The sequence below is a fragment of the Aspergillus alliaceus genome (genome assembly GCF_009176365.1).
Source record: "Aspergillus alliaceus strain CBS 536.65 unplaced genomic scaffold BDW43scaffold_24, whole genome shotgun sequence".
Taxonomy (NCBI): domain Eukaryota; kingdom Fungi; phylum Ascomycota; class Eurotiomycetes; order Eurotiales; family Aspergillaceae; genus Aspergillus; species Aspergillus alliaceus.
In genome coordinates, this window is record NW_022474707.1 from 169,810 (window position 1) to 193,056 (window position 23,247).

The 23,247-nt window shown below is 47.9% G+C and overlaps 8 protein-coding genes across 8 annotated transcripts; 5 read left to right on the top strand and 3 right to left on the bottom strand.

Moving 5' to 3' along the window:
- Positions 1-193: 193 nt before the first annotated feature.
- Positions 194-1,734, top strand: aspA (putative septin AspA; the record flags this gene model as incomplete). Its single annotated transcript, XM_032044916.1, has 6 exons — positions 194-214; positions 384-459; positions 525-641; positions 699-786; positions 842-1,444; positions 1,503-1,734. The coding sequence occupies 6 exons, from the start codon at positions 194-196 to the stop codon at positions 1,732-1,734; spliced, it is 1,137 nt and encodes a 378-aa protein (XP_031899917.1).
- A 1,179-nt stretch (positions 1,735-2,913) lies between these two features.
- rom2 (putative Rho guanyl nucleotide exchange factor (Rom2)) lies at positions 2,914-6,901 on the bottom strand. The gene is made up of 2 exons (XM_032050734.1): positions 3,613-6,901; positions 2,914-3,549 (listed from the first exon to the last, which is right to left on the bottom strand). Exons 1-2 carry the CDS (start codon positions 6,697-6,699, stop codon positions 3,064-3,066), a joined length of 3,573 nt encoding a protein of 1,190 aa, XP_031899918.1. The 5' UTR covers positions 6,700-6,901; the 3' UTR covers positions 2,914-3,063.
- Positions 6,902-7,460: 559 nt separating this feature from the next.
- BDW43DRAFT_277284 (V-type proton ATPase proteolipid subunit) lies at positions 7,461-8,936 on the top strand. Its single transcript, XM_032042049.1, has 8 exons — positions 7,461-7,714; positions 7,784-7,801; positions 7,856-7,868; positions 7,930-8,012; positions 8,072-8,184; positions 8,245-8,329; positions 8,387-8,472; positions 8,526-8,936. The coding sequence occupies exons 1-8, from the start codon at positions 7,667-7,669 to the stop codon at positions 8,566-8,568; spliced, it is 489 nt and encodes a 162-aa protein (XP_031899919.1). The 5' UTR covers positions 7,461-7,666; the 3' UTR covers positions 8,569-8,936.
- A 259-nt stretch (positions 8,937-9,195) lies between these two features.
- On the top strand, positions 9,196-10,823 carry BDW43DRAFT_93301 (cAMP-dependent protein kinase). Its single transcript, XM_032050736.1, has 4 exons — positions 9,196-9,546; positions 9,615-9,707; positions 9,762-9,886; positions 9,995-10,823. The coding sequence occupies exons 1-4, from the start codon at positions 9,294-9,296 to the stop codon at positions 10,712-10,714; spliced, it is 1,191 nt and encodes a 396-aa protein (XP_031899920.1). The 5' UTR covers positions 9,196-9,293; the 3' UTR covers positions 10,715-10,823.
- A 1,407-nt stretch (positions 10,824-12,230) lies between these two features.
- BDW43DRAFT_300548 (glycosyltransferase family 32 protein) lies at positions 12,231-13,382 on the bottom strand (the record flags this gene model as incomplete). Its single annotated transcript, XM_032044917.1, has 2 exons — positions 12,231-12,259; positions 12,317-13,382. 2 exons carry the CDS (start codon positions 13,380-13,382, stop codon positions 12,231-12,233), a joined length of 1,095 nt encoding a protein of 364 aa, XP_031899921.1.
- A 2,941-nt stretch (positions 13,383-16,323) lies between these two features.
- Positions 16,324-18,215, top strand: BDW43DRAFT_277292 (homoserine O-acetyltransferase family protein). The gene has a single exon (XM_032042050.1). It carries the CDS (start codon positions 16,395-16,397, stop codon positions 17,988-17,990), a length of 1,596 nt encoding a protein of 531 aa, XP_031899922.1. The 5' UTR covers positions 16,324-16,394; the 3' UTR covers positions 17,991-18,215.
- A 111-nt stretch (positions 18,216-18,326) lies between these two features.
- BDW43DRAFT_277293 (uncharacterized protein) lies at positions 18,327-19,301 on the bottom strand. The gene is made up of 2 exons (XM_032042051.1): positions 19,275-19,301; positions 18,327-19,213 (listed from the first exon to the last, which is right to left on the bottom strand). Exon 2 carries the CDS (start codon positions 18,961-18,963, stop codon positions 18,691-18,693), a length of 273 nt encoding a protein of 90 aa, XP_031899923.1. The 5' UTR covers positions 18,964-19,213; positions 19,275-19,301; the 3' UTR covers positions 18,327-18,690.
- Positions 19,302-19,585: 284 nt separating this feature from the next.
- Positions 19,586-21,417, top strand: BDW43DRAFT_277295 (tRNA threonylcarbamoyladenosine dehydratase). The gene is made up of 3 exons (XM_032042052.1): positions 19,586-19,819; positions 19,875-19,977; positions 20,041-21,417. The coding sequence occupies exons 1-3, from the start codon at positions 19,637-19,639 to the stop codon at positions 21,294-21,296; spliced, it is 1,542 nt and encodes a 513-aa protein (XP_031899924.1). The 5' UTR covers positions 19,586-19,636; the 3' UTR covers positions 21,297-21,417.
- The last annotated feature ends 1,830 nt before the right edge of the window (positions 21,418-23,247 follow it).

Sequence of the window (23,247 nt, forward strand, 5' to 3'; positions counted from 1 at the left end):
CACTCCAACTTGTCTGCTCCTACTCGACCTCAGGAGAGCAGCGATTCATCCCCCATTCACCTCCTTCTCCCGGTCCCTTCCTTAGCCAAAACCACTTGTGCTTAGCCGCTCGCTTTTCTTCCTTCAACTTCCTCTTCTTCATCTTCCCTGTCAGCCCCTTTTCTCCCCACGTTCTCTCCTTATTTAGCCCACCATGTCGTCGGCTCTCAACGCGGTATGTTGCTTGTTCCCCTTTCCATCCTCGCTACTTAAACAGATCATCCTTCTACCCCCTCCTAACCTCCACTCTACCCCCAATTGTCCCTGGATGGGTCTCTCTCACTCAGACTTCCACCCAATCTACTTCACATGAGTTACTGACCATGAGCCCACTATCTAAACAGATCAAGCTCCGTCGCAAGAAGAATGTCAAGAAGGGTATCCAGTTTTGTTTGATGGTCTGTGGTGCCAGCGGAACTGGTGCGTGTTGAAAACGGCCCCGTACTCTACTCTCAGCGGGAATTGACGAATCGCTCTTGTGACAGGCCGTACTACCTTCGTTAATACCCTCTGCGGAAAGTCAGTTCTTGAGGGCAAGGACTCCGACGATCCTACCAATGCTCATCTTGAGGAAGGTGTCCGCATCAAGCCCGTTACGGTCGGTAAGTCGACATTTGAATCGACACTAGGGGGATGTATACTGATTGATCGGCCCGAAGAGCTCGAGTTGGATGACGAAGGCACCCGCATCTCTCTCACTATCGTCGACACCCCCGGCTTCGGTGATCAGATTGATAATGAAGCAAGGCATGTGATCGCTGCCAGTGCTGGAATCGCCGCTCGCAAGACTGACCGTTTATAGCTTTGGTGAGATCGTTGGATACCTTGAGCGTCAGTACGATGATATTCTAGCCGAAGAATCACGAATCAAACGAAACCCCCGCTTCAGGGACAATCGTGTCCACGTCCTTCTGTACTTCATCACACCGACTGGTCACGGCCTGCGTGAGCTGGATATCGAATTGATGAAACGCCTTTCACCTCGTGTCAACGTTATCCCCGTCATTGGGAAAGCTGACTCCCTCACTCCTGCCGAATTGGCCGAGTCGAAGAAGTTGATCATGGAGGATATCGAGCACTACCGCATCCCTGTCTACAACTTCCCTTACGATATCGAGGAGGATGATGAGGATACCGTAGAGGAGAATGCTGAACTGCGTGGGCTTATGCCTTTTGCCATCGTTGGCTCTGACGACTTCGTGGAAATCGAGGGCCGCCAAGTGCGAGCCAGGCAATATCCTTGGGGTGTTGTCGAGGTTGAGAACCCTCGCCACTCTGATTTCTTGGCCATCCGAAGTGCCCTTCTTCACAGTCACCTTGCAGATCTGAAGGAGATCACCCATGACTTCCTTTACGAGAATTACCGTACCGAGAAGCTCAGTAAGAGTGTCGACGGTGCTACACCGTAAGTCATGCTTCACTACTTTTCTGCATATGTTGTAGGATACTGACCCCTCTAGTAGTACCCAAGATTCGTCGATGAACCCAGAAGACCTAGCATCCCAGTCTGTGCGGCTGAAGGAGGAGCAACTCCGTCGCGAGGAGGAGAAACTCCGCGAGATCGAACTGAGGGTGCAGCGTGAGATTGCTGAGAAGCGCCAGGAATTATTGGCTCGTGAGAGCCAGTTGAGAGAGATTGAGGCTCGTATGGCACGCGAATCAAGCAGCCAGGATGTCGCCAATGGTGAAGCTTAATCCAAACCTGTCAAAGACTAGTCTTACGTTGCGCGTCTGGCACTGACCGTGTCGACGTAATGGAACCTATGGCGCGGCGGCTGTAACAGTCTGGGGGTTAATATTGATTTGCTTATTCACGTTAATAACTTCGTTTGAGAGGGAGGGAAGGGAAAATGCAACGCTCCGTTAATTTGCGATGACTGGCGCCATTCCTCCCTTTCTGCAAAGAGGGATTTGGACAAGAGGCGATGAAAATTTTGCTGCAGTTCCCCACTTACTTTTCCAGCTTTTGATATCTTCTATTCCTTCCATGCGGTTGGAGTTTTCTTCTCCATTCGCAGCCCGTGTTTATGATGCTCGGGGGGTCAAAGATAGCATCGTTTAATCGTTGACAGTTGTCACTGGAACACCTGCATAAATTCCTTTCCTTTTGCCGTCTTATATATTTCTTTTTATCTCTTCCGCCCTTTGTTTCTTTTTGACTCTTATCATCAATGACACCTGTCCCAATCTCAACAGCGCAGCAAGATTCCCTCTTTTGTCATTTTATCTTTTGTGTGTTGTGGTTTATGCCTTGTCGCTTATTATTCTATGTCTTCTAGTTGAATAGTAGTACATGAAGGAAAAGTACCTCACAGTTTGTATGCCTTCGGTGTATGTCGCATACACTGATGGTTGGTAAGCAATATGCCAAGAGCCGGTGGTGGTCTGGACCCATAGTTCTTTGCTCTACAGGGTTTGGAGCTAGTCATATTCCTAAGGTGTATCGATACCGTTGACTTGCGATAAGGAGCAAAATATACAAGGGAAAAACAAGTCTCCGTGATGAATGGGTCAGCACCAGCTTTCCCTTCAATTGTAGCTTGGTTATGGGTAGCCTGAACGGTTCGAAGAGGACATACAGAAGGCTGACACGACAACCCGAGGAAAGAGATTATACGTTGAATGCAGACTGGCGGAAAAGCAGAACGAAGAGGGAAGAAAAAGAAAAAGGAGGAAACGAGACAGAATGTCAACAACAATAAACATGTGGTATTTGCGCTTCATTGTACACAGCGGAAAATAGGCAAATGATGATAGATAAAGGCTGACTTGATATAGATCAAATCACTAACATGGAGGGATTAGAGGAAGAAAACAAGAGACGCGAAATGCATAACAAAGCGAGATCGAAATGCCTTTTGGGATAACAAAAGACCGGTCTAAGAGCGATCAAAACTAACTTGAAAGAACAAAAAGTTATCTCTTATTCCCTCCATTTCTGCTCAACTAATGCTGCGGCTTGTTCCAGAAATCCAAACTGGCTACTACGTCTTCACCGGACTCGTCTTCGTAGGCGTACAGGATCTAAAGAGCGTTAGTCAACAAGGCATCGATATAAGTTAGGCTTCTTTTACGTACCTCTCTTGTCGAGGAATGCAGCATGCGAATGTTCTTCCCAGTCATGATATGAATCAGCTCGCTCGTCTCGATGTGTCTGATTTCTATGAAGTTCGGTTCAAAAGCGAGGATATAAGGGTAAGAGAGTGCGAAGGCATTGGGATTGCCCTCCCATGAAATCTTCCAGTCTGAACGAGCGCGCCAGCCATTACGATTGACAAAGAACGAGAAATCACTGTAGTTGAGAAGGAACTCGCCATTCATTCGTTCAATATGAATTGGCTTGACGTTTTCTTTGCGTGCCACAAAGTCAAGGGAGGTGTCGGCTTGATCTAGGAGGGACTGCGTCTCGGTCGTTTCAAGACTGACAACTTCAAAACCACGAGCACAGCCAACGCAAAGAGTTGAACGGAGGAAATGAATTGAGGAGGATTCAGCAGGGATATAGTATTCCTAAAAGCGTTATTAGATGGGGATCTGCAGGTGTATTACGCTGACTAGGAGAGATATACGAACCTTGAAGGGCTTTAGGGTGTCTTGACCACCCTGGAACATCTTACTGACAGCAGACTTCTTCTTCCCCTTTGCCAGGTTGTCCATTGGCTCGTATACTTTGATAGTACTTGACAGAGCAGAAGTCTTGACAGAGCAGACCAGATGGCGACCAAGACCAATACCGGCTTTGAAGAAATTTGCGTGGCCTTGAATCTTCTTGGGTCTCTTTGCTACTGTGTTCTGGCCTTCCCCTATCTCAAGCGCTTCCATGGGATAAGAGGATAACGTTTTGTTCGACAAGACCAAGAGTAGTTGATACTCTTCCAGTGTGTCTATTTGGGTAACCTGGCTGGCGTCTAAAACGCGTCTTGGCTTCGCAGATTTGTCCTTGGGCCAACGCTCCGAGATGTAGATACCACTGTCTGTACCGTACACCAACTTTCTGCCACCATCGATAGGGACAAGGCAATTTACCCGATTGATTGCTGTAAAGAAATTCTCGCAGAGCACAGTTTTATCATAGAAGTTGCTATTCCGCTCCCTCAATTTTCTTTGCTGTTCTTCCACAAGTTCAATGAATTTTCGTCTTTGCGTGGGGGACGTGGCATAGAGAGTTTGCTCATAACCACCCTTGCCAAGATGCCTGAAAGTAATGGGGAGTCCATCTTTCGTGGTCGGCGGATTCGCGGCAGCCTTATTTGGGAGTAGGCTAGACGAGGGTCTTTTGGCAATTCCGGCCCTGGGGATTACCTCGTCCATCTGCGCAATGACCAAGAGTTCTAGAGGGATTGGTTTCCGGTAGACTCGATACTCCTCGCGCTTGTTCACAACCTTGATTCTCACCAGTAAAACAGCATGGTCAAAAAGATATGCTGTGACCTCGGAGCTATCAGTAGGTGTCTTTCGGAACGCCATTTTCGTTAGCATTTGGCGGTTCTCTTCGGTAAGTTTCAAGTCGACATAATCACCAGGGCCGAATTTTAGTGCTGCATTAAGCTGAACGAGATTGAAATGATTTTCGGCTCTTCCACTCTCGGTATTAACGCGGGACAGGAAATCCTTGATAAGCTTGACAGCTTTAGGAATATCTTCTTTGTCGGGGTTATCATCGGCCGTGTTTTTCAGGACCTGCTCAAGGAGCAGAGGATATCTTGCAAGACGGGTGGTAGGTTTAGTTAAGTAACCATTCAGTTCAAGCTTTCGTGACTCCTTAAGACGCTCCGTCTCTTCCACAAACCTTGCAAAGGCTGGATTCGACGCTTTTTCTTTCTCGAACTCATACTTCCCGTAAAGCTGGTTCGCACCGTACTTGATAAACGGATCGAATCGTGGGACGTGCTGAAGGAATATATCACCAACAGTTTTCACTACTTGACTCTCCTTCTGTCTGGTATTGAGAGCCTCGGCCAAGCCGCCATTTACTTTCAGGACCTCCAAACAATTTCCAAATACTGTACGGATGAACTTTTCTCGTCGGTGCTCTGGAATGGGTGAAATATTGTTGTTACCAGCGGAACGTAAAGGCCTCATCCAGAAATCTCGCAAATATTCCAAATCCTTGACGAAATCACGCTCTGTGTACATAATCTCGAAAATAATTTCCTGTCGTTTCTTTTCGCGATCATCGAGGCCATCAGAGACTTCCTTAGGAACCATGTTGATCCATAATTTCTGGTTGTCATTATCATCATCATCGCCATGCAGACTCCCTTTGGAGGCAGACGACCGCAAACCCGGCTGTGGCTTGAGATTCAGTTTTGCTTGTTGCTCCAATCTCCTGGGACATGCGATTGAGTAGCATAAGCTGTCACGAGTACAAGTCGGGGAGTAACACTCGGTGAGAAGCGTGAAAACTCCATTGACTTCAAAACTGGGCGCTTCTTCTCCCATCGTTTCTTTGAATTGGTAGAGCTCAGCAGGAGAATCTCGAAGACGATGGTCGTATGTCACATCGTGGAAAAACTTCTGCGCATCCAGAGCACGCCCTAGAAGAAGAGCTAGATTCCGATCGTTCGTTTTAATAATATAGCCGATCAAATCTACTGCATCCGCACCAGAGAAAGCGTTTTGATATGACAGCCCGTTCTTCTGCCGCTCGGCCAGCACAATCTTCTCTCGAAAGGCATCAGCAACTCGCGAAAGTAAAGCTGGATAAACCAATGGGACTTTGCTTCTGCGGGAGTTGCTTGCCACAAGAGTTGTCTGGCCAGGAGGCTTCTGAGGTGTCTGGCTTTGCATACTCATTGTTCGATCTGGCACCACCGTTGATGCCATCGACATGGATCGCGAGGCCGTCGAACTATCACTCGGTGGCCGTGGCCTGCCGTTGACATTCTGGACACTCGCTGGGTCCACCTCTTGGCGAGGAAGTGGGGGTTGGCTAGGGCCTGATGGCTGTCTTCGAGCAGGGATGACCCTCCCCGTGCTTGTAGTATGGTTGTAGTCGCGGTCAGTGGAATATGAAGTCAATGACATAGTGCGCTCGTTCCCATGTCTCTCCGGCACAACTCTTCCTTGTGCGGTCATTGGGGCTGCGGCGTTATACGGCTGCTGGCGAAAAGCGCTTGCAGAGGTATGATTGAAACTACTAGGTGGTGGTTGATACATCGGTGGTCCGCCCATTCTCGCCATTGACCTTGACCTATAAGCATCTGAGTTCAGCGCAGGGGGCGGCATAGGTCGACTATATCCCTTTGCATCCGGATACTGTGGTCCTGGGCTCGGCCTCGAGTCTAACCGTTGGGGCTGAGGATATGCGAAGCGTCCAGGATACGGCCGTGGTGCATTCTGGGGAGGGTGAGAAGTCATAGTTGCTGCGGACCCGGGGTACGCTTGATAGTATCCGTTTGGAGTGCTGGGTGGATGCCCATTCTGCCCCTGGCGTTGCGGTGGCGGCGGACCTCTCTGCATCTGGGGATGCGGCACGTGTGATGACATAGTGTGAGCCCTATCCTGAGAAAATTGAGGTGTTTGCGAGGTCATCGTCTGAGAGCGCCCGGGTGGTGGTGCCCCACCGAATATCTCGGAAAATGCAGCATCACGTTGGAAGGATGAGGGATGTCCGTAGGGCCGGTAGTTCCGGCCTTGGTGGCCTCCAAGATCGGCCATATTTGTGATCTTCCCTCTTTTCCTCTCCGACCCTAATTTCGGAATTTATTCGGATAGAGAAATGTGACGGTTAGCGAGAATGTCGGGAGATTGTGAGTGTCCTAGCCCTGATGCAACGAAAGGGTATCGGAACCGGTCGTAGAGAGCGTCGCGAGATGATCGTTGGGAATCGTGGAGAAAGGAGGAGGGACAAGGGGAGACGGAAAAAGAAACGTAGGGGAAGAGAAAATGATACTCCACAGGCGATAATTTATAATCAAGTAAAAGACAAGAATCAAATTGAATAAGAAAGAAAATTTCTAGACACAGAATAATTCTGAGCGTATCATGCCTCAATGGGGAGGCTTCTGTCCTGAGGCGATTTCAAAGCCTGGAAGAAGGCGTTGACAAGACCGCGTGGTGTGCTAACGATGGAAGTGCGCTACTAAGGAGCCTTGAGCGCAACGGCAAGCCAGGGCCCCCTGTAAGTTCATAGCCTTAGCATCCTCCCTCGGACTAGTCGATCGGTCGAGGTAAAAGCGAGTCCGGCAAGAGGGTGACAGAGAGAAGGGCCAGACAAGGTGAAAAGTTGGGGGTGGGAGGAGCGGGGGGGTTGTATTTTGAAGGGGAGTATGTATGGGAAATGGTGAAGAATGGTCCGTCCGTGATGGAAAAGCACGGGGGTTGTTGGGTTGAACAGGCACATGTCAGTCTTAACCCGGATAGGCCAAGAGTGTGGCTCTGCGGCTGTACGGTGGCCCGGGCGAGCAACTTGGGACGGACAACATTCGTCGACCTAATCTCCAAGTTAATGATCCCCGAGCTTCAACGAAAGCATTATTCTAGTCGCGTTTCTTTTCCTTTCCCTCTCCCTCCCTTTTCTAGGGCTTCATTTCAACTTTAGTCTATTCTCTATCTTTAACACTTCCCTCGTTCTCTCTTCCTCTCCTCTTATCTCCTTCCCATTCCCCATCGAAATCTGGTCATAATGGCCGACAGCGAGTTCTCGCCAAAGTTTGCCCCATTCTTCTCCTTTGTAAGACAAATAACTGGGCGCGGGGCTCATACTCCATACAGTAGAAATTTGCTGACTTTGTGTGTTAAGGCAGGAATAGCTGCAGCTGTGAGTACTCCGTGAGTGTGACTCGACGATTCTACGCTAACGCCCTCTCGAAAGATGATCTTCGGATGTATGTCTACACTCGATCCTTGAATGATAGCGACAGTATCGAATACTTATCCAACTTTTAGCAATGGGAGCAGCATATGGAACGGCTAAGTCCGGCATTGGTATCTCGGGTGTGGGAACCTTTAGATCGGATCTGATTATGAAGGCATGAACGGCATTTCCTTCCATCAACATATCCAGCAATTGATTTGCTGACCAAAATAGTCGCTGGTTCCGGTCGTTATGTCTGGTATCATCGCGGTATACGGCCTTGTCATCGCGGTTCTCATCGCACAGGATTTGCAACCACCTCCGGTACAGAACACGAGTCTATATACGTACGTACAATTTGCAAATTACGCTTCACGAAATGGAAAACATTCTGACGGTGCAAAAAGTGGATTTATGCACCTTGCATCTGGATTGTCGGTTGGTCTCGCAGGCATGGCTGCCGGATACACTATTGGGATTGTTGGAGATGCGGTAAGCGGTCTTCCCGCGGCTATGCGTATACCTGCACACTTCTAACAGCTACCCTAGGGTGTACGTGCATACATGCAACAGTCCCGAGTCTATGTCGGAATGATCCTCATCCTCATCTTCGGTGAAGTTCTTGGCCTCTACGGGTATGTGATTCTTGTCATGCGCGGATAAAAATCTTTGACGCTAATTGGGACAGTTTGATTGTCGGTCTGATATTGAATTCGAAGAGTCACGGTTAAACTGGATTAGGCGTTACATTTTGATATTCCCGATATATTGGCGACTTGCACTTTTATCAACTCCTTGAGCTTCTTCTATACCAAGGGCCCATCACTCAGGACTACGAGTTCCTCTAGACCGCTGCTTCCTTCACAGCGGTCTTCTCCCCTTTCTGTGGCCACACTTTGAATGTTTCCTCGCAGGTGTTTCCATTGGGACTTCATCCCCTTTAGCCTTCGGGAGACTTTCTGTACTAGTATATCATATGCCCACACGCTTTGGATAACAATAACAATATTGAACCTTTTCCCTTTTCAAGCTAATGCATTCTACCTTCTCTCTTCCCCTTCGCATCATAATCAAAGAAACCTATGGGGCAAAATCAAATGTTCGAGAGATCGGGTGGTGGGTAGCAGTGGATGCGACCGACTCCTTCTCATCCCGCGGTTTTTGCCCCGCCAGTCGGTAACGTCAGAGTGTACCCCCGTAGCGCCGCCGACGGACAAGGACGACCTCACCACAGCTCTTTCATCCCGCAATTACCTTAATCTTCACTATCTCCCCCGCGCCACTTCCGCACATCCAATCCGCACCCAATGGAATATCACGTTTACTTCGCATTTTAGTCGTGATTCTAGGGAGCCTATCAGTCGCCCAATTGTTATTTAAAGCGCCCCTCTCTTCCCCCCTCGTCGGGGCGTTCGGATTCCTGCGGTTCCCCGAGACATGATCCTTCCCCATCCCCATGGCTACAGGAACGATCGACCCTTCGGCCCCTAAGGACGTCCAGGGGTCCTCGTCCCCACCCAGAGATATCGATACGGGGCCAAATAATGTTCATGAGAAGGAAAAACAGATGGTGGCTGCTATCCGACCGCCGCACCAGCGACATCTAAGTCCTTTCGTCATCACCGAGCGGCCGGAGGAAAAACAGCTCGGCGTGTCTACCCGCACCTTGACGGTTGATGACTTTGCGCTTTTGAAAACCCTTGGCACCGGTAGGTCTAACTGCTTGGTTTGGGTGGGCATAGTTGGTGGCTAACAGTACGACTGTTGTTAATATTAGGCACGTTCGCCCGGGTATGGCTAGTGAGATTGAAGGACGAGATTCGACAGAGGGATAAAGTCTATGCACTCAAAATACTACGAAAGGCAGATGGTGAGACTACTTGGACGTTCACTTTTACATATTGCAGGCTGACCTTTGGCTTAGTGATCAAGTTGAAGCAGGTCGAACATGTGCGCAATGAGCGGAAGACCCTCTCAGCGGTGGCAGGCCACCCTTTTATAACGACACTAATAGCCTCTTTCTCCGATAGCCAAAGTTTATACATGCTGGTACGGGCCCTTAATTCTTCCATTAGTGTCTCCTCCCTACGCTCCCCCTGTTATCGACCCACCAACGTTTACTGTAAAACTTATGGTGGCCATCTAACATTTATTTAGCTGGACTATTGCCCTGGTGGTGAGATATTTAGCTATCTACGGCGCGCGCGACGGTTCAACGAAAACACGGCCAAATTCTATGCGGCCGAAATAACTCTCACTATCGAATATCTCCACGACGTGGAGGGTATCGTGTATCGTGACTTGAAACCCGAAAATATTCTTCTGGATGCCGAAGGCCACATTAGGCTTGTCGACTTTGGATTCGCGAAGAAAGTGGGTGATCGGGAGACGTACACCCTATGTGGCACCCCAGAGTACCTTGCCCCGGAAGTCATTCATAACAGTGGCCATGGGCTTGCAGTCGACTGGTGGGCCCTAGGTATTTTGATATACGAGTTCCTGGTTGGACAGCCGCCTTTCTGGGATCAGAATCCTATGCGTATATACGAACAGATTGTTGAAGGCCGCATACGCTTCCCCCAAAATATGTCGCCGGCGGCCCAGAACATCATATCTTTACTTTGCAAGACCAGCCCGACAGAGCGTCTAGGGCACATTTCTGGGGGCTCTGCCAGAGTCAAGTCACATCCATTTTTTGAGGATATTCAATGGGATGATTTGTTTTACCGCCGTATTAAAGGACCCATTATTCCGAGAGTCGACCATCCTGCAGACACCGGAAATTTCGAAGAGTATCCTGATCCGGATGTGAGAAGTCAAAATGTTTACACCGATGATTTGAGGAAAAAATACGAGGCTTTGTTTAGCGACTTTTAGGAGCGGTGTTCTGAAAACCTCCCAACCATACAATTGAGCAAACATCCTTTTATGAACATACTGACGCTACGCGATAAGCTCAGCACGCCGGAGGACGATTCAGGCATTCGGATGGCAACTAAGACTCAGCGCCCTTGCTTAAAACCAACGAATTACCATACATGCCTATTCACGAGCGACATCTAGTTTGCCATGCAATACTCGCGCATCATGCTTAATGACCTTTCCTCTTCGCAAGAGAGTGTCCCAATACGTCCGCGTTCGCCTGACGACTTTATACGGCTTACATAGTATTCTCGGGACTTTTACCACTCAGTCCCTCTTGTTTCCCTTTTTCTTGGCATGCTTCTCCCTGTCAGCCGCCTCATGCGGCCTTCCAGGGGATACGAATCAGTACCCTATTTATGCCTTGCAAAGGTCATTGTCAACTAAAAAGGTCCACGAAACTCCGTCATGAAGTTACGGTTATCTTTTGCTCTGTATTTTTTTCTCTCTCTTTTCTTGTTCCCGTGTATTTTTGTTATTCACCTAAGCATATGATGTACTATCTTCCATTCACAGCTTCGCTATTATACATTAGCTGATTTTATTATGCTACACGATTACCTTTGTATTCTCTCGGTTCAATCCGGGATCTTCTATACTTTTGTTATATGCCTGCCCATCTTTACAATCTTAATCGGTGCTATATGAAATTACGACAATATAAAACGATATGAGGTTTTGTACGGTTTGCTTCCCTACCTTGTTCACGAAAAAGATATACAGTACAGTTTGATGAGTTCTATACTACTAAATACCTAATACCAACGTTTCTCTGCGCATACTTATTCTTGCCTGAAGCATCCTAAATCGTGGACTACTTAGCCTTATCAAAGCAAAATTCACAAGGAGCAACATTAAATTTCGTTAAGTTCTCTATATCTATACAAAAATTCTAGATCACGTATCAAGAGAAAAGAAACAGACAAGGAGGCTTTCATATGAACACACGGGAGGAATTAAGTAAGGGTAGATAGACTAGATCAGATCGGATCAGATCGAAAAGTCTTAGCCAGAGGACGATTTTTGTTAGGCTCAGGGCTGGTGATCTTCGATTCCTCGAGAATAGTACCTAAGTGCACTTCCCGTCCATCATTTGATAAAAAAAACCCCTGGATTCATTTTCTGAATGGTCAGCTGCGTAGGGTTGGCAGCTGGTTGTGATCACAGGGGCATGACTCGTGTATACGTCATTCATGCCGTCATTAACGTGATTCACTATAGGACTGCGATGTTCCAGTAACACACCAGTCGAGTCGGTTTTCATAGTATATAAAGTAGTGGTAGAAGAGCCGACAGGTGAGCGTTTTCTCACTGTCTATGTTTGTTGGAGATTGGGAAATTCCCGGAGGGAGTTGTGATGCGGGTGGTGTCATCGATCAACTTCGTCTTTTTTTTTTTTTTTTTTTTTTTTTTTTTTTTTTTTTTTTTTTTTTTTTTTTTTTTTTTTTTTTATTTTTTTTTTTTTTTTTTTTTATAAAGATGGGTCTGTTTTCCATGTGCCTGGTCGTGGCCGTTAGTATTGATTTGAATCAGAGATACGGAGGGGTATGTAGGTACCGTCAAAGTCGTGTTTAACGAAGGCCATCGGATCATCATAGTCCCCTGCGCCCATTTGCTGTACGCCGGGGCTGAAGCTCGTAATGGGCAGAACCACCACGTCGCCGACTTTCTTCCATTCTTTTTGATTTGTGAAATCTTCGTAGGTGACATTTTTCGTAGAATCCGGTTCGATGTTGAAGTAATCTGGGTCGTTGAAGTATCTGAAGATGGCATCCGTCCAGGCTCCCGGTCCCGTGAACTCCACGATGGTCTTGTCCATCTTGCCGACTTTGAGAATTCCCGCTTTCTTCATCCGGAGCGATTCCTCTGTGATGTAGGCCACAATGTCGCGGAGGATAGGGTGTCCCGGCTTAGATTGAATGGTCCATTGACAGAACTGGAGTCTGCGCGAATACCAGTCATGCCAGTCCGGACGGTCAGGGTCCGCCTCGATGCCGACCACAAATCCGATAGTCGACAGATCGTAGCTCGCGGGTAGCCAATCAGCAGCGGGCTGCAAAGCGCTGGTGTCGATGTCGCTGTAGATTCCGCCGCGGGCTAGCAGGATCAGGTATCTGAAGAAGTCGGCCTTCAAGACTGGCAATGGCAACGAATCGTAGGCCTCGAACACATCCGGAAGCGAACTGTAGAGGTACCTGACAAGATACCGCTGCGTATCATCTGGAATCACCTGATGGACGAACCCAGGATGCATCTCAGTCCAGCTTGCCTCCGCAGCTCGCAGCTCTTGACCGAACCACAAAGAATCGGGAGTATATTTCCATGTTTGCCAGATGTATGCGGGGAATTTGTTATCGAGATCGTAGGGGAAGTGATAACGTAACCGTTCGCGCAGGGGAGCGCTTGGGGAGGGTTTGAGCGGCTGCTGCTGCTGTACCGCATCCTTTTTCGGCCCTGGCGAGTGCTCTTCTAAAACTTCGTTGCTATCATAAAGGTCGCCTTCGCGTAGATATACGGGCGCAGCGGACGATGAGGGAGACGATGTCGCATGTGAAGACCTTAGAAGGACGACGAAGGTGATAAGGAGGAGGGCCGCGATTAGCGACCTTCGGAACGTGAGCATAGTTGAAAGGGGCGACGAAGATTCTTGACGCGAAGTCGTAATTCACTGGCACGTAAGCAAGATTTAAGATACGTCACAATCTTCTCCGCAGACTCCGCCGACGATCAGTGAGTGACAACGGTTGTTGAGATGCGGCAACAGCCAGACTGTTTATGCGAATGGATCTCGATTTGCGTCCCACTCAATGGTCGTTGAAGTCGCACATATCTTCCCTTCGCTCCAGCTCGAATGATTTGTAATTACAATAAAGAATTGTATGGGCTAAGACCAATCGTGTTTTGTTTCCAGCGTAGGAGTTGACGGAGTCTCGGCGGTTTCACGGCGTGCGACGAGATCCAGCTGCTGTGTAAACGGAGCAAATTGATCAATTGGCGAAGAGGAATCCCATGTAGAGACTATCGCAATTTCAAGAAGAAAAGAATCAATTAAGAGACAAAAAGATAATAATAATAGAAGATCCGGTGGAGAACAATACGAGAGGCTGAGATGAGGAAATACAGAAAAGAAAAAGGAAAAAAAATATAGGCTAGGTGGAGCCAAATGACGACGGCACTTCTTTGGTGGCGTAAGAATCCACGTAGATGTCTGACAAGCAGAGGGTTTTGGGGGCAGTTTCAACGTGAGGTTGTTCAGACTTCCAGGATGGAATTTCCAGGGGTGTCAGCGTGCCTTATTTAAAAGACCATAAAACCACGGTTAATTTTACGGAGGTTGAAATTGAGGAAGTGTGGAGATCATTTCGTGCAACGCTGGCCATGGACACCTTTTTTCTTTCTCTTTTCCGCAACGGGAGATGATCAGCCTATACCTTCACGATTCGTCATTGACGCGATGGGCTGATTTATGTTTGGTCAGTTGTTTGGATCCTTGGAACGGAAGACTAGGCATCTGTAAATAAGTAGTAGATAGTGGCTTACATGAGGTTCATGTTATGTTATTAACCTGGGTCCCCACAAGCCACCGTCTGCCGCTTGCGGGCAATAAATTACATCTAGACTTCAGTAACGTTACCTGAGATAAAAACCCTGAAGGCGCTCCTTTCCCAACCTTATCTTCATTTGTGTTAAACATAGTAGCACACGGCGATAGCGTATGCACTGCTCTCAGACATGTACTTAATATAATGGAGACCGTCGTCATGCATGTTATTGGCGGGCATCTGTAGGTATAGTAGAATAATCCCGGTCAAGCCGCGTCATTAGCATTTGGCCTCGTTCCGACAGATCTGCAGGCTTGCTACCGTTTGATTGGTCCGGTTGACTGCATCTTAAAGCGGACTTAAGTCAAGTTGGCAAGTACTAATCCAACGTCAGGAGAACCACGTACAGTACAGTACAGTTCTGAATCGCACATATCTGATCCGTATCGCACAGAGATGTCTTTCCTTCCGTTACAACCGTGGTATGTATTTACTATGTGTTTCCAATACCCAGCAAGGTTTAGAGCGCCCGAAAGTGTTGATCATCGGTTTCATTTAGAAGACCGGGACGGCAATATGTCTTAGGAAGAACTTAGGAAGAAAGGAACTTTTCTCTCAATGGGTGCGCAAATCAACTAAATGTGCCCAGCTTCCTTAGTGAAGAGGTGTACGTAGGACGTAGCATTGAACAGACGTTGACCTGGGATGATCTTCAATTTATATACACTTGCGCTTCGGGCCTCCGGCGGAGGAGATCGAGGATTAGCACTATATGAAACATATATGGGGTATATGGTATGTAGATCGTGCTTGTGTCAGGTACTAGCTGCATCGGATGGCTATTATTGTCTCCAAGATTGACTCCGAGATGGTTACTTGCACATACACTCCATACTAGATCAATTCAATTCAGTCCTAAACAGCGTCTGCCCCTGTATACTTAGTAGTTACTCATCAATCCCAGTTAGATGGAATAAGTAAAACACTCTTTGGAACACGAGGAGCGGCCTAGACGTTGTTTGGCCAGAAGTGCGGGAGTCCCACCTTCAACCCCAAACCGGTATCTTCAGTGGAGATTCGTTACACTGCTTCAACCTCCTTCATGAGAAGAACCTTGGATGGGTCTCCAAAATACTCCATTTTGGATGTTACTGTACCTGAGGCGGTTGCATGTGCGAGAAAAACAAGGCACATCAATTTCATATCTTCTAAATATAGCAGTATCACCTTTCACTAGCCTAGAAATCCGGGAAACCGAAGGGGCGCCATGACAGTGTACTGCGTTGCTATCTCCAGGATAGGTTAATTACGACACCGTCGACATCTATAGTATCGAGGATGGTGGAATGACCTGTTACTACCAAGCTGCGAGATATGGAACACAGTGGAGTAATACCGGCCAGAGACCCTTTTCATTTCCTCCACTGTAACTTAGCAAGTGGACGCCTACTAATAAAGCTCAGCTTCCTATTCATGGTCAATATACCTAGTCAGCTAACTACGAGGTCAATTGAATATGCTTCTTCAGCTACAGGCGAAAGAGCACTTCGATAAAACTGAGACTTTTGCTGGATACTGTAGCCTTGTATGTCAAAGCTTTAGGAGCAATGCAAATACTTCTCAGTGTAGCGTTGTATGCGGGTTGCAGTATTAGTACTAATGTTCTATACTAGCAGACGCATATACTTTGAATAAATGATAGGTTTACCTAGGCATCTAGAATGTCAACCTCGAAGTCACGATCTTAGTCATTACCTTACCCCTCAATGCCACTGTAGAACCCGAACTAGATGCTTATAATGGATCTAAGTCTTGACGCATTCTATTATATACCAAGTCTTCTAAATTTCCTTGTACAACTCAACATCTTAAAGTTGTTGATATAGTAAGCCGCCGGCCAATCACACCACGAGGAGATGACGCCATGAGCATTCCCGCAGCTGTTGACGCCTCAGGCACGACTCCCGCCTGCGTAATCGGCGATCAAATAGTTATAAACACGGTCTTCTCAACCGCAGATCTCCTAGCCAACAGCTAGTACTGCAAGTATAGATCGCTTTTGTACTGCGATTTTACTACCTGCTCAGTTAGCCATGGGATCTATGCGTGGCGTGGCGCGCTCAGCGCCGCGGAGTCTCACGTCTTTGTTCAGACATAGTGAGAGCTTCTCGACTCTCGCCGGAAGGAATCGACTAGCAGCAGTATGCTTGTCGACGCAATGCCTAACTAGTCGTAGGCCACTGCATAACGGCCGCCCACGGAAATCACAGTCTGCTACGGCGAATAATAACTCATCCAACCCAGCGTTGTCTTTCCCTTGCCTTGACGCCCAAGATGCGAAGTCTGCACTCCTCTCCGCACGTTCTCTCGAGTCCGGCCCCGAACCATCATACACTACTGGTCACCATGAGCGGTACCGCTGTGAAGATCCATTGCTGCTAGACTGGGGTGGTGTCTTGCCCGAATTTGACATCGCATACGAAACATGGGGACAATTGAACGCGGACAAGAGCAACGCTATCCTACTACATACCGGCCTCTCCGCCTCGAGCCATGCCCACAGCACGGAGGCTAACCCAAAGCCCGGATGGTGGGAGAAATTCATAGGCTCCGGCAAACCATTGAACACAGACAAATATTTCGTTATCTGTACGAATGTCATCGGGGGCTGCTACGGCAGCACCGGGCCATCGACCATCGACCCCTCTGATGGCCAGAGATACGCCACCCGATTCCCCATTTTGACCATAGATGACATGGTGCGGGCACAATTCCGTCTCTTGGACGCTCTGGGGATTCGGAAGCTGTATGCCTCTGTGGGCTCCAGTATGGGCGGCATGCAGAGTCTGGCTGCCGGCGTCCTGTTCCCAGAGCGCATCGAAAAGATTGTCAGTATCAGTGGATGTGCACGAAGCCATCCATACAGTATCGCCATGCGGCACACCCAGCGTCAGGTGCTTATGATGGACCCGAAGTGGGCCCGTGGATTCTACTACGACTCTATTCCGCCTCATTCGGGCATGAAGCTCGCGCGGGAAATTGCGACAGTAACTTACAGGAGTGGACCGGAGTGGGAGAAGCGGTTTGGTCGGAAGCGCGCAGATCCTAGCAAGCAGCCTGCGTTGTGTCCCGATTTCCTTATCGAGACATACCTTGATCACGCGGGCGAGAAGTTCTGTTTGGAATATGACCCGAACAGTCTGCTGTATGTGTCCAAGGCCATGGACTTGTTTGACCTCGGCCATGCACACCAACTGGAGACGAAGACACGACGGGCCGAATATGAAGCCAACATCGCGGACGGAGGCAAGACTCTTGACTCGAGCGACATTGCTTGCAGCCTTACTCTTCCCGAGAAACCGTACGAAGAGCAACCGGTTGTTACTGCGTCTACGCCCTCGATGGATGAGTCTGTATCTGGAGGCGAAGCAGAAGTAGATGCGCCGCCACAGGATCTCGTCGCCGGACTGGCCCCCTTAAAAAACCATCCGGTTCTGGTAATGGGTGTTGCCAGTGACATTCTCTTCCCTGCTTGGCAGCAGCGTGAGATTGCAGAGACACTCAAAGCCGGTGGAAACGAAAAGGTCCAACATATCGAACTGGGCGAGGACGTATCAATGTTCGGACATGATACATTCCTGCTTGATCTGAAGAACATTGGCGGTGCGGTAGAGAAGTTCTTGCGCTGAGGAAATGTCGAAGGCTATCCTTTCTATCTGTTTTACGAGCGGGCAAGCGATGGCCTATTGCGTCCCGAGCGTCTTTATTTCTCCTGTATATTCTACCCTGTATACCTTTATGAGCCTGGCTGTGAAACGTTCAGATGACCAGGCCACTCTACTCCCTGCTTAATACCAAAAAGCAGTAACGAGCAGATTACAATGATCAACGTTTACCTACATAGCAAATATCCCAAAATAACTTCCATGTAGATAGAATAATAGTATACCTGCAAATGCTAAACCCAAAAACATCATCTCAATAATAGAACAAAGTTTGAAAACGAGTTATTGAATGGCCCTCAGATTAGCTCTCAGGTTCTCATCGGTTTCCAGGCTATTGTAGAGCGTGTTTGCACACGAAATTGCCGGATACCATACAACTTTGGCTTTTGGTTTCACCTCGTCACCGGGCACGCAATGAACGATAAAATGAACACTCTGAAAGAAGAACAATGAACAAGATCAAAGAAACATGGGAGAGACAGCTGCAGCAGTTTGATCATATATCCATTAGCAAACAAGCAAACTATACGGGCATATCCACTAGAAATATTCCTTTCCGGCTAGTCCGCTATAATATTTGTTGCGACTTGCTATATAACTATAGCACAGATGTTTTTGTGGATAACCTACTTGTTTCCCCTTGGGTCACCGGTATAAATTGTCGTTAGCCGTTGAAACGGGTGGGGTAGTTGGTTAGCAACTTCAGGGTGATCGACTGCCATGCGACGTAGGGAGTTAAATGGTGGGCCTCTGATATCCTTGATGAGATAATAGAAGCTAGAAAAGTGAGTAATTCCTTCGAGTTGTCAGAGAGATGGATAGCAAATGTTAGTAAAAGACTGAATTGTATTGCAGTGAATGCAGTCGAACACATCGCGGTCGGTGATAAGCAAATTTGAAAATGTATAAGAGTGCCCAACTTTCTACTCCCGAGCATTAGGATGAAAAATATCGGTTGATTGCGTGAACGCGACTCGCCATAGGTAGTACGACGAGAGACTTGCTTTTGCTGATCCCTTAGATCTCTGTTCTGTCTCAATCACCCACTCTGAAGCATGATGTCTTCTTCCATTCGGCGGCGCGAAGGATAAAGTCCATCGCCTGTATCGTGCGATACACAGGTGTCATGAGAAGCTCTAGTGATGGGTTATCGTCATCGGGATTGAATAAAGTAGTCCTTTCTCGAACTGTATGGAATTGAGTTAGCGGATAATCTCGCCATCAGGATAAGGGTCCATACTAACGCACCTGGTAGTCTACCTGGTTCGAGATGAACGACTTGTCTAAAGTTGGAAGGGAGAGAAACGTCCCAGCTTTGTTTGAAGCTACGGAATATTTGGGGAGCAGCACGTGACCGTATAGTGGCCGGCGAGTCTCCGAGAAATTCTATGGCATTACGTATTAGTCCATAGGCGTTCTATATCTTGGAAATCGCAATGGTAAGCATTTTGTATTTATTTGAATCTCTACTCCCAAAATCTGTGTTCCAGTCGCCCAATGCGCTTTGATCTGATGGATTCCTAGATCGTTTGAACGATTGGTTGACGTCTACGAGTTAGAAATCGGAAATCGCCTGGGGGAGACAGCACAAGAGATAAAATAGCGGAACAATGTCTTCTTGGTTACAGCGACAGGCTGGCTCCCACCAGTCACAGCTTGCTGCAACGGCTGTGCTCTCGGGAGCCGCTGTTGCAGGCGCCATTTTTGGCTACCAAGCGCTCAAAAGGAAAGAAGCTGTCAGGGAGCTAAAGGCGTCTATTCCGGGCATCGGTGACAACCATACTGTCGGGAAGGTATTCTGTTCCGCACGGTGTATTTCACGATTGCCTTAACTAACCTTTTATGTAGCTTACCAAGTTCGGTAGCGCAGACCCTGTGCAGCAATTGAGTAATGAAGATGAGCGCAGTGCGGCGCTTGCGCGCAGGGCGCAGATGGGCGACTATGACGGCGGTATGTACGGTTTTCTCATGAAAAGCTCATTCCAGCCTGTTGGCTAACTCCTGTCTCATTTAGAGCTTATCCTCGAGCAACTTGCCCGTAACCGCGTTTTCCTCACCGACGAAGGCCTCGAGAAGCTTCGTTCATCATTCATAATAGTTGTGGGCTGTGGGGGCGTCGGATCGCATGCGGCAGCCTCCCTTACAAGATCGGGTGTATCTAAGATACGGCTGATTGATTTCGATCAAGTCACTCTATCGTCTCTGAACCGACATGCTCTTGCCACTCTCGCTGACGTGGGCACACCGAAGGTGCATTGCATTCGCAAAAGGATGGAACAAATCACACCATGGGTCAAATTCGACTGCCGAAACGAACTCTTCGGAGGATCCGTTGCCGACGGTCTTCTTGCCCCGTGGTCGATGAATGATAGTGACAAAGGACGGAAGCCGGATTATGTGCTGGACTGCATTGATAACATCACCTCCAAAGTCGAGTTACTACACTACTGTCATCAACACTCCATTCCAGTGATCTCATCTATGGGTGCGGGGTGCAAATCCGACCCTACATGCGTCACCGTAGGTGACATCTCGACCAGCACAGATGATCCTCTCTCGCGCAGCACTCGACGACGTCTTAAGATCCTCGGAGTAAGCACCGGTATTCCGGTGGTGTTTTCGACCGAGAAGCCCGGTCCCGGCAAGGCTAGTCTTTTGCCGCTCGCGGAGGACGAGTTCAGCAAAGGTCAGGTTGGTGAGCTCAGCGTTCTACCGGACTTCCGCGCGCGGATTCTGCCTGTCCTTGGAACCATGCCTGCAGTATTTGGATACGCTGTTGCCAACCATGTCATTTGTGATATTGCGGGCTATCCGAGAGACTACAGTATTGCCAGGAAAGGCAAGGATAAAATATACGACTCGGTCATGACGTCTACCCAGGGTTTCATGGAGCGCTTGGCTAGAGTTGAAGTCGGACAACATGTCATTGGCCTTCGTCTTCCAATCACCAAGGATGATGTTGTCTTCCTTGTGGACGAAATCTGGCGAGGAAAGAGTGCTATCAGTGGCCTTCCTGGCAGACTCATTCTCGTTCCATGGGAGCGACCGGCACGCGGCTTTGCGCCTGACACTAAGTGGGAGCAGCATGGACAGAAGTTCATCCCATTTGAGCTGAAAGACCTCGTGTGTATGACTAAGGAGGAAAGCGCAGAGCATGAGAAGGAAGTTCTACTGGGTGAGAAGAAACCAGAAGACTTATACGATGAGAAGACGATCCAAAAGATTAAGGAGCGAATTGGGGAGGTGGAATTCTACGAGAAATTCCGGTAGAAGACTTTAAACTTCTGTAAATTAAATATGATGAAGCATGGTTGATATTCACTACGTTCAAAACTATATCCATGGGCCAAAGTAAGCCCATTGTCCCGAGTCTGCTAGGTTTACTGTCTGGAGGTCATTTTTATTTTGATGGACCAAGAGTCCAGTTAGAGAGTGAAACAAATATAACAACATATAATCTAGGCCAAACAGGCAAGCAACGCTAGAACCAAAAGCGCCACAATCAGAGCTCCTCGTTTTACTATTAAGCCAAATTTTCCCGTGATACATCCACGTCTCGATCACCTGGATCTCCGAGGCCCCCCCCCTTGTCGCGACCCGGCAAAGCTCAATTTTGCACTTAAGTTTGACTCTTTAGGACAGAGATATTGGAACCTTCCACTGAAATCTAGAAATATCCACGATGAGGCATTCATCATGGAAATAAAAGAGATATCTGCTTTTGTGCCTCCTCTGTAGGACCCGTTGGTAAAATATCCGCATGCACCGCAGGAGGAGTTTTGAGAGCACGATGCAAAAGTCTTCCGTTTGTTCAAGAATCCGTACTGCGGATTCGGATATTTACCATCCCCAATTAACGTAGCAAGCAGTGTGACGATTTGTGATGGAAGGTCTTCTGGCTATCAAGGATGTTGGAAGCCAAACGAGGCGCTTGGCCCAGACTTAAAGATTCAGTCAAAGCGAAAAGAACCCCAGAGGCAGGTCCGATGGTTGAATCAATGATCTTTCAGCCATATCTCGAACAAATCTATCAGCTTCCTCCTTCACTATTGCCTTTTGCAAGTCGAGGAGTACCCTAATCGGCAAAGGGCGTTGGAAACTTAGGGCTTAGATGACATGCGCTCTTACATTTAGATCAGGGTCCTTTAACACTCCAACTAAATGAGGAATAACATTTACTGGCAAACCTTGCTGGAAAGCTCCCACAGTAGGGACCCTCACTCTTTCTTCTGGATGAGATAAAAGATGGCATACGCTATCAGAGCACTGCGCACATCAATTCAGGGTTTTCAACAGGGGTTGTCATCGCTACTTCCTGTACACTAGCTTCCTCATTTAAACAGTGCACAAGGATATCATGGTACTCTTCGCATACAAAGGACGGTTGTTCCGCTAAGGCCTCCAAGGCTAGTGCTCGGACATCGGGGTCCTTATCTTTAAGGTGCTCCTTCAAAAGAGAAGTGGGGATATTTCGTAGTCCTGATCTGAGATACCAAACACTCAACCATTGACTCTTTCCGTGCGTGATTCCGTTACGTCCAAGTATATCCATCTCTTGTTCGGCGGTGCTTCACGAACTAAATCATAAAGCACCTTATTAGGGAATTCCACCGCGTGTGCTAAGTAAAAGTGCATATCCCCCTCGTCCCTTACCATAGCCCACTGGGAGAGCTCCTGGAGGAGTTTATTTCGGTAAGGCTCAAACCGCGATCGGCCGCCATGTCGGGTAGAAACACCGCTCAAACAGTACATCACAAGGTACCAATTGGTTCGTCCTAAAAGATCCTGCGGTTCTGCTTCTATGGCCTTGAAATAGTCCAGACGCAGAATCCCTGTTTGGTAAAATATGGACCTAGCCTGTGACCTATTGAGACAAGGAAAACACAACAAAGAAAGGAATAGTAGCGGTCATAATAGCAGCGAATTTTCCAAATTTGGGCGGAGGATAGTAAATAGAGATCACAAAGTTGATTGACATCATCATGGTGTAAATAAATAGATTTAGAATATGTTCTTACCGAGAGATTAGAGTATCGGGCTTTCAGATTAAGATTTTTTATATGGATGCCTTCCATCTTCCCATCCAATGTGCGTCACAGAAAGACATGGATTATTCTATGTTACATTTGGTATCCCACCCCTCAACAAAGGAGTATGCATGTGTATCTTACTGGTCTTTGCTACCTAACAAACGCTAACACATCATATGACTTCTCCTTGT

Coding starts and splice junctions, on each gene's coding strand:
- rom2 (XM_032050734.1), bottom strand. CDS start 6,699: ATGGCCGATCTTGGAGGCCACCAAGGCCGGAACTACCGGCCCTACGGA. Junction 3,550..3,612: donor ACACCCTAAAGCCCTTCAAG/GTTCGTATATCT, acceptor TAACGCTTTTAG/GAATACTATATCCCTGCTGA.
- BDW43DRAFT_277284 (XM_032042049.1), top strand. CDS start 7,667: ATGGCCGACAGCGAGTTCTCGCCAAAGTTTGCCCCATTCTTCTCCTTT. Junction 8,185..8,244: donor CAGAACACGAGTCTATATAC/GTACGTACAATT, acceptor CGGTGCAAAAAG/TGGATTTATGCACCTTGCAT. Junction 8,330..8,386: donor TTGGGATTGTTGGAGATGCG/GTAAGCGGTCTT, acceptor CAGCTACCCTAG/GGTGTACGTGCATACATGCA.
- BDW43DRAFT_93301 (XM_032050736.1), top strand. CDS start 9,294: ATGGCTACAGGAACGATCGACCCTTCGGCCCCTAAGGACGTCCAGGGG. Junction 9,547..9,614: donor TTTGAAAACCCTTGGCACCG/GTAGGTCTAACT, acceptor TGTTAATATTAG/GCACGTTCGCCCGGGTATGG. Junction 9,887..9,994: donor GCCAAAGTTTATACATGCTG/GTACGGGCCCTT, acceptor ACATTTATTTAG/CTGGACTATTGCCCTGGTGG.
- BDW43DRAFT_277292 (XM_032042050.1), top strand. CDS start 16,395: ATGGGATCTATGCGTGGCGTGGCGCGCTCAGCGCCGCGGAGTCTCACG.
- BDW43DRAFT_277293 (XM_032042051.1), bottom strand. CDS start 18,963: ATGCTCGGGAGTAGAAAGTTGGGCACTCTTATACATTTTCAAATTTGC.
- BDW43DRAFT_277295 (XM_032042052.1), top strand. CDS start 19,637: ATGTCTTCTTGGTTACAGCGACAGGCTGGCTCCCACCAGTCACAGCTT. Junction 19,820..19,874: donor ACAACCATACTGTCGGGAAG/GTATTCTGTTCC, acceptor CCTTTTATGTAG/CTTACCAAGTTCGGTAGCGC. Junction 19,978..20,040: donor GATGGGCGACTATGACGGCG/GTATGTACGGTT, acceptor TGTCTCATTTAG/AGCTTATCCTCGAGCAACTT.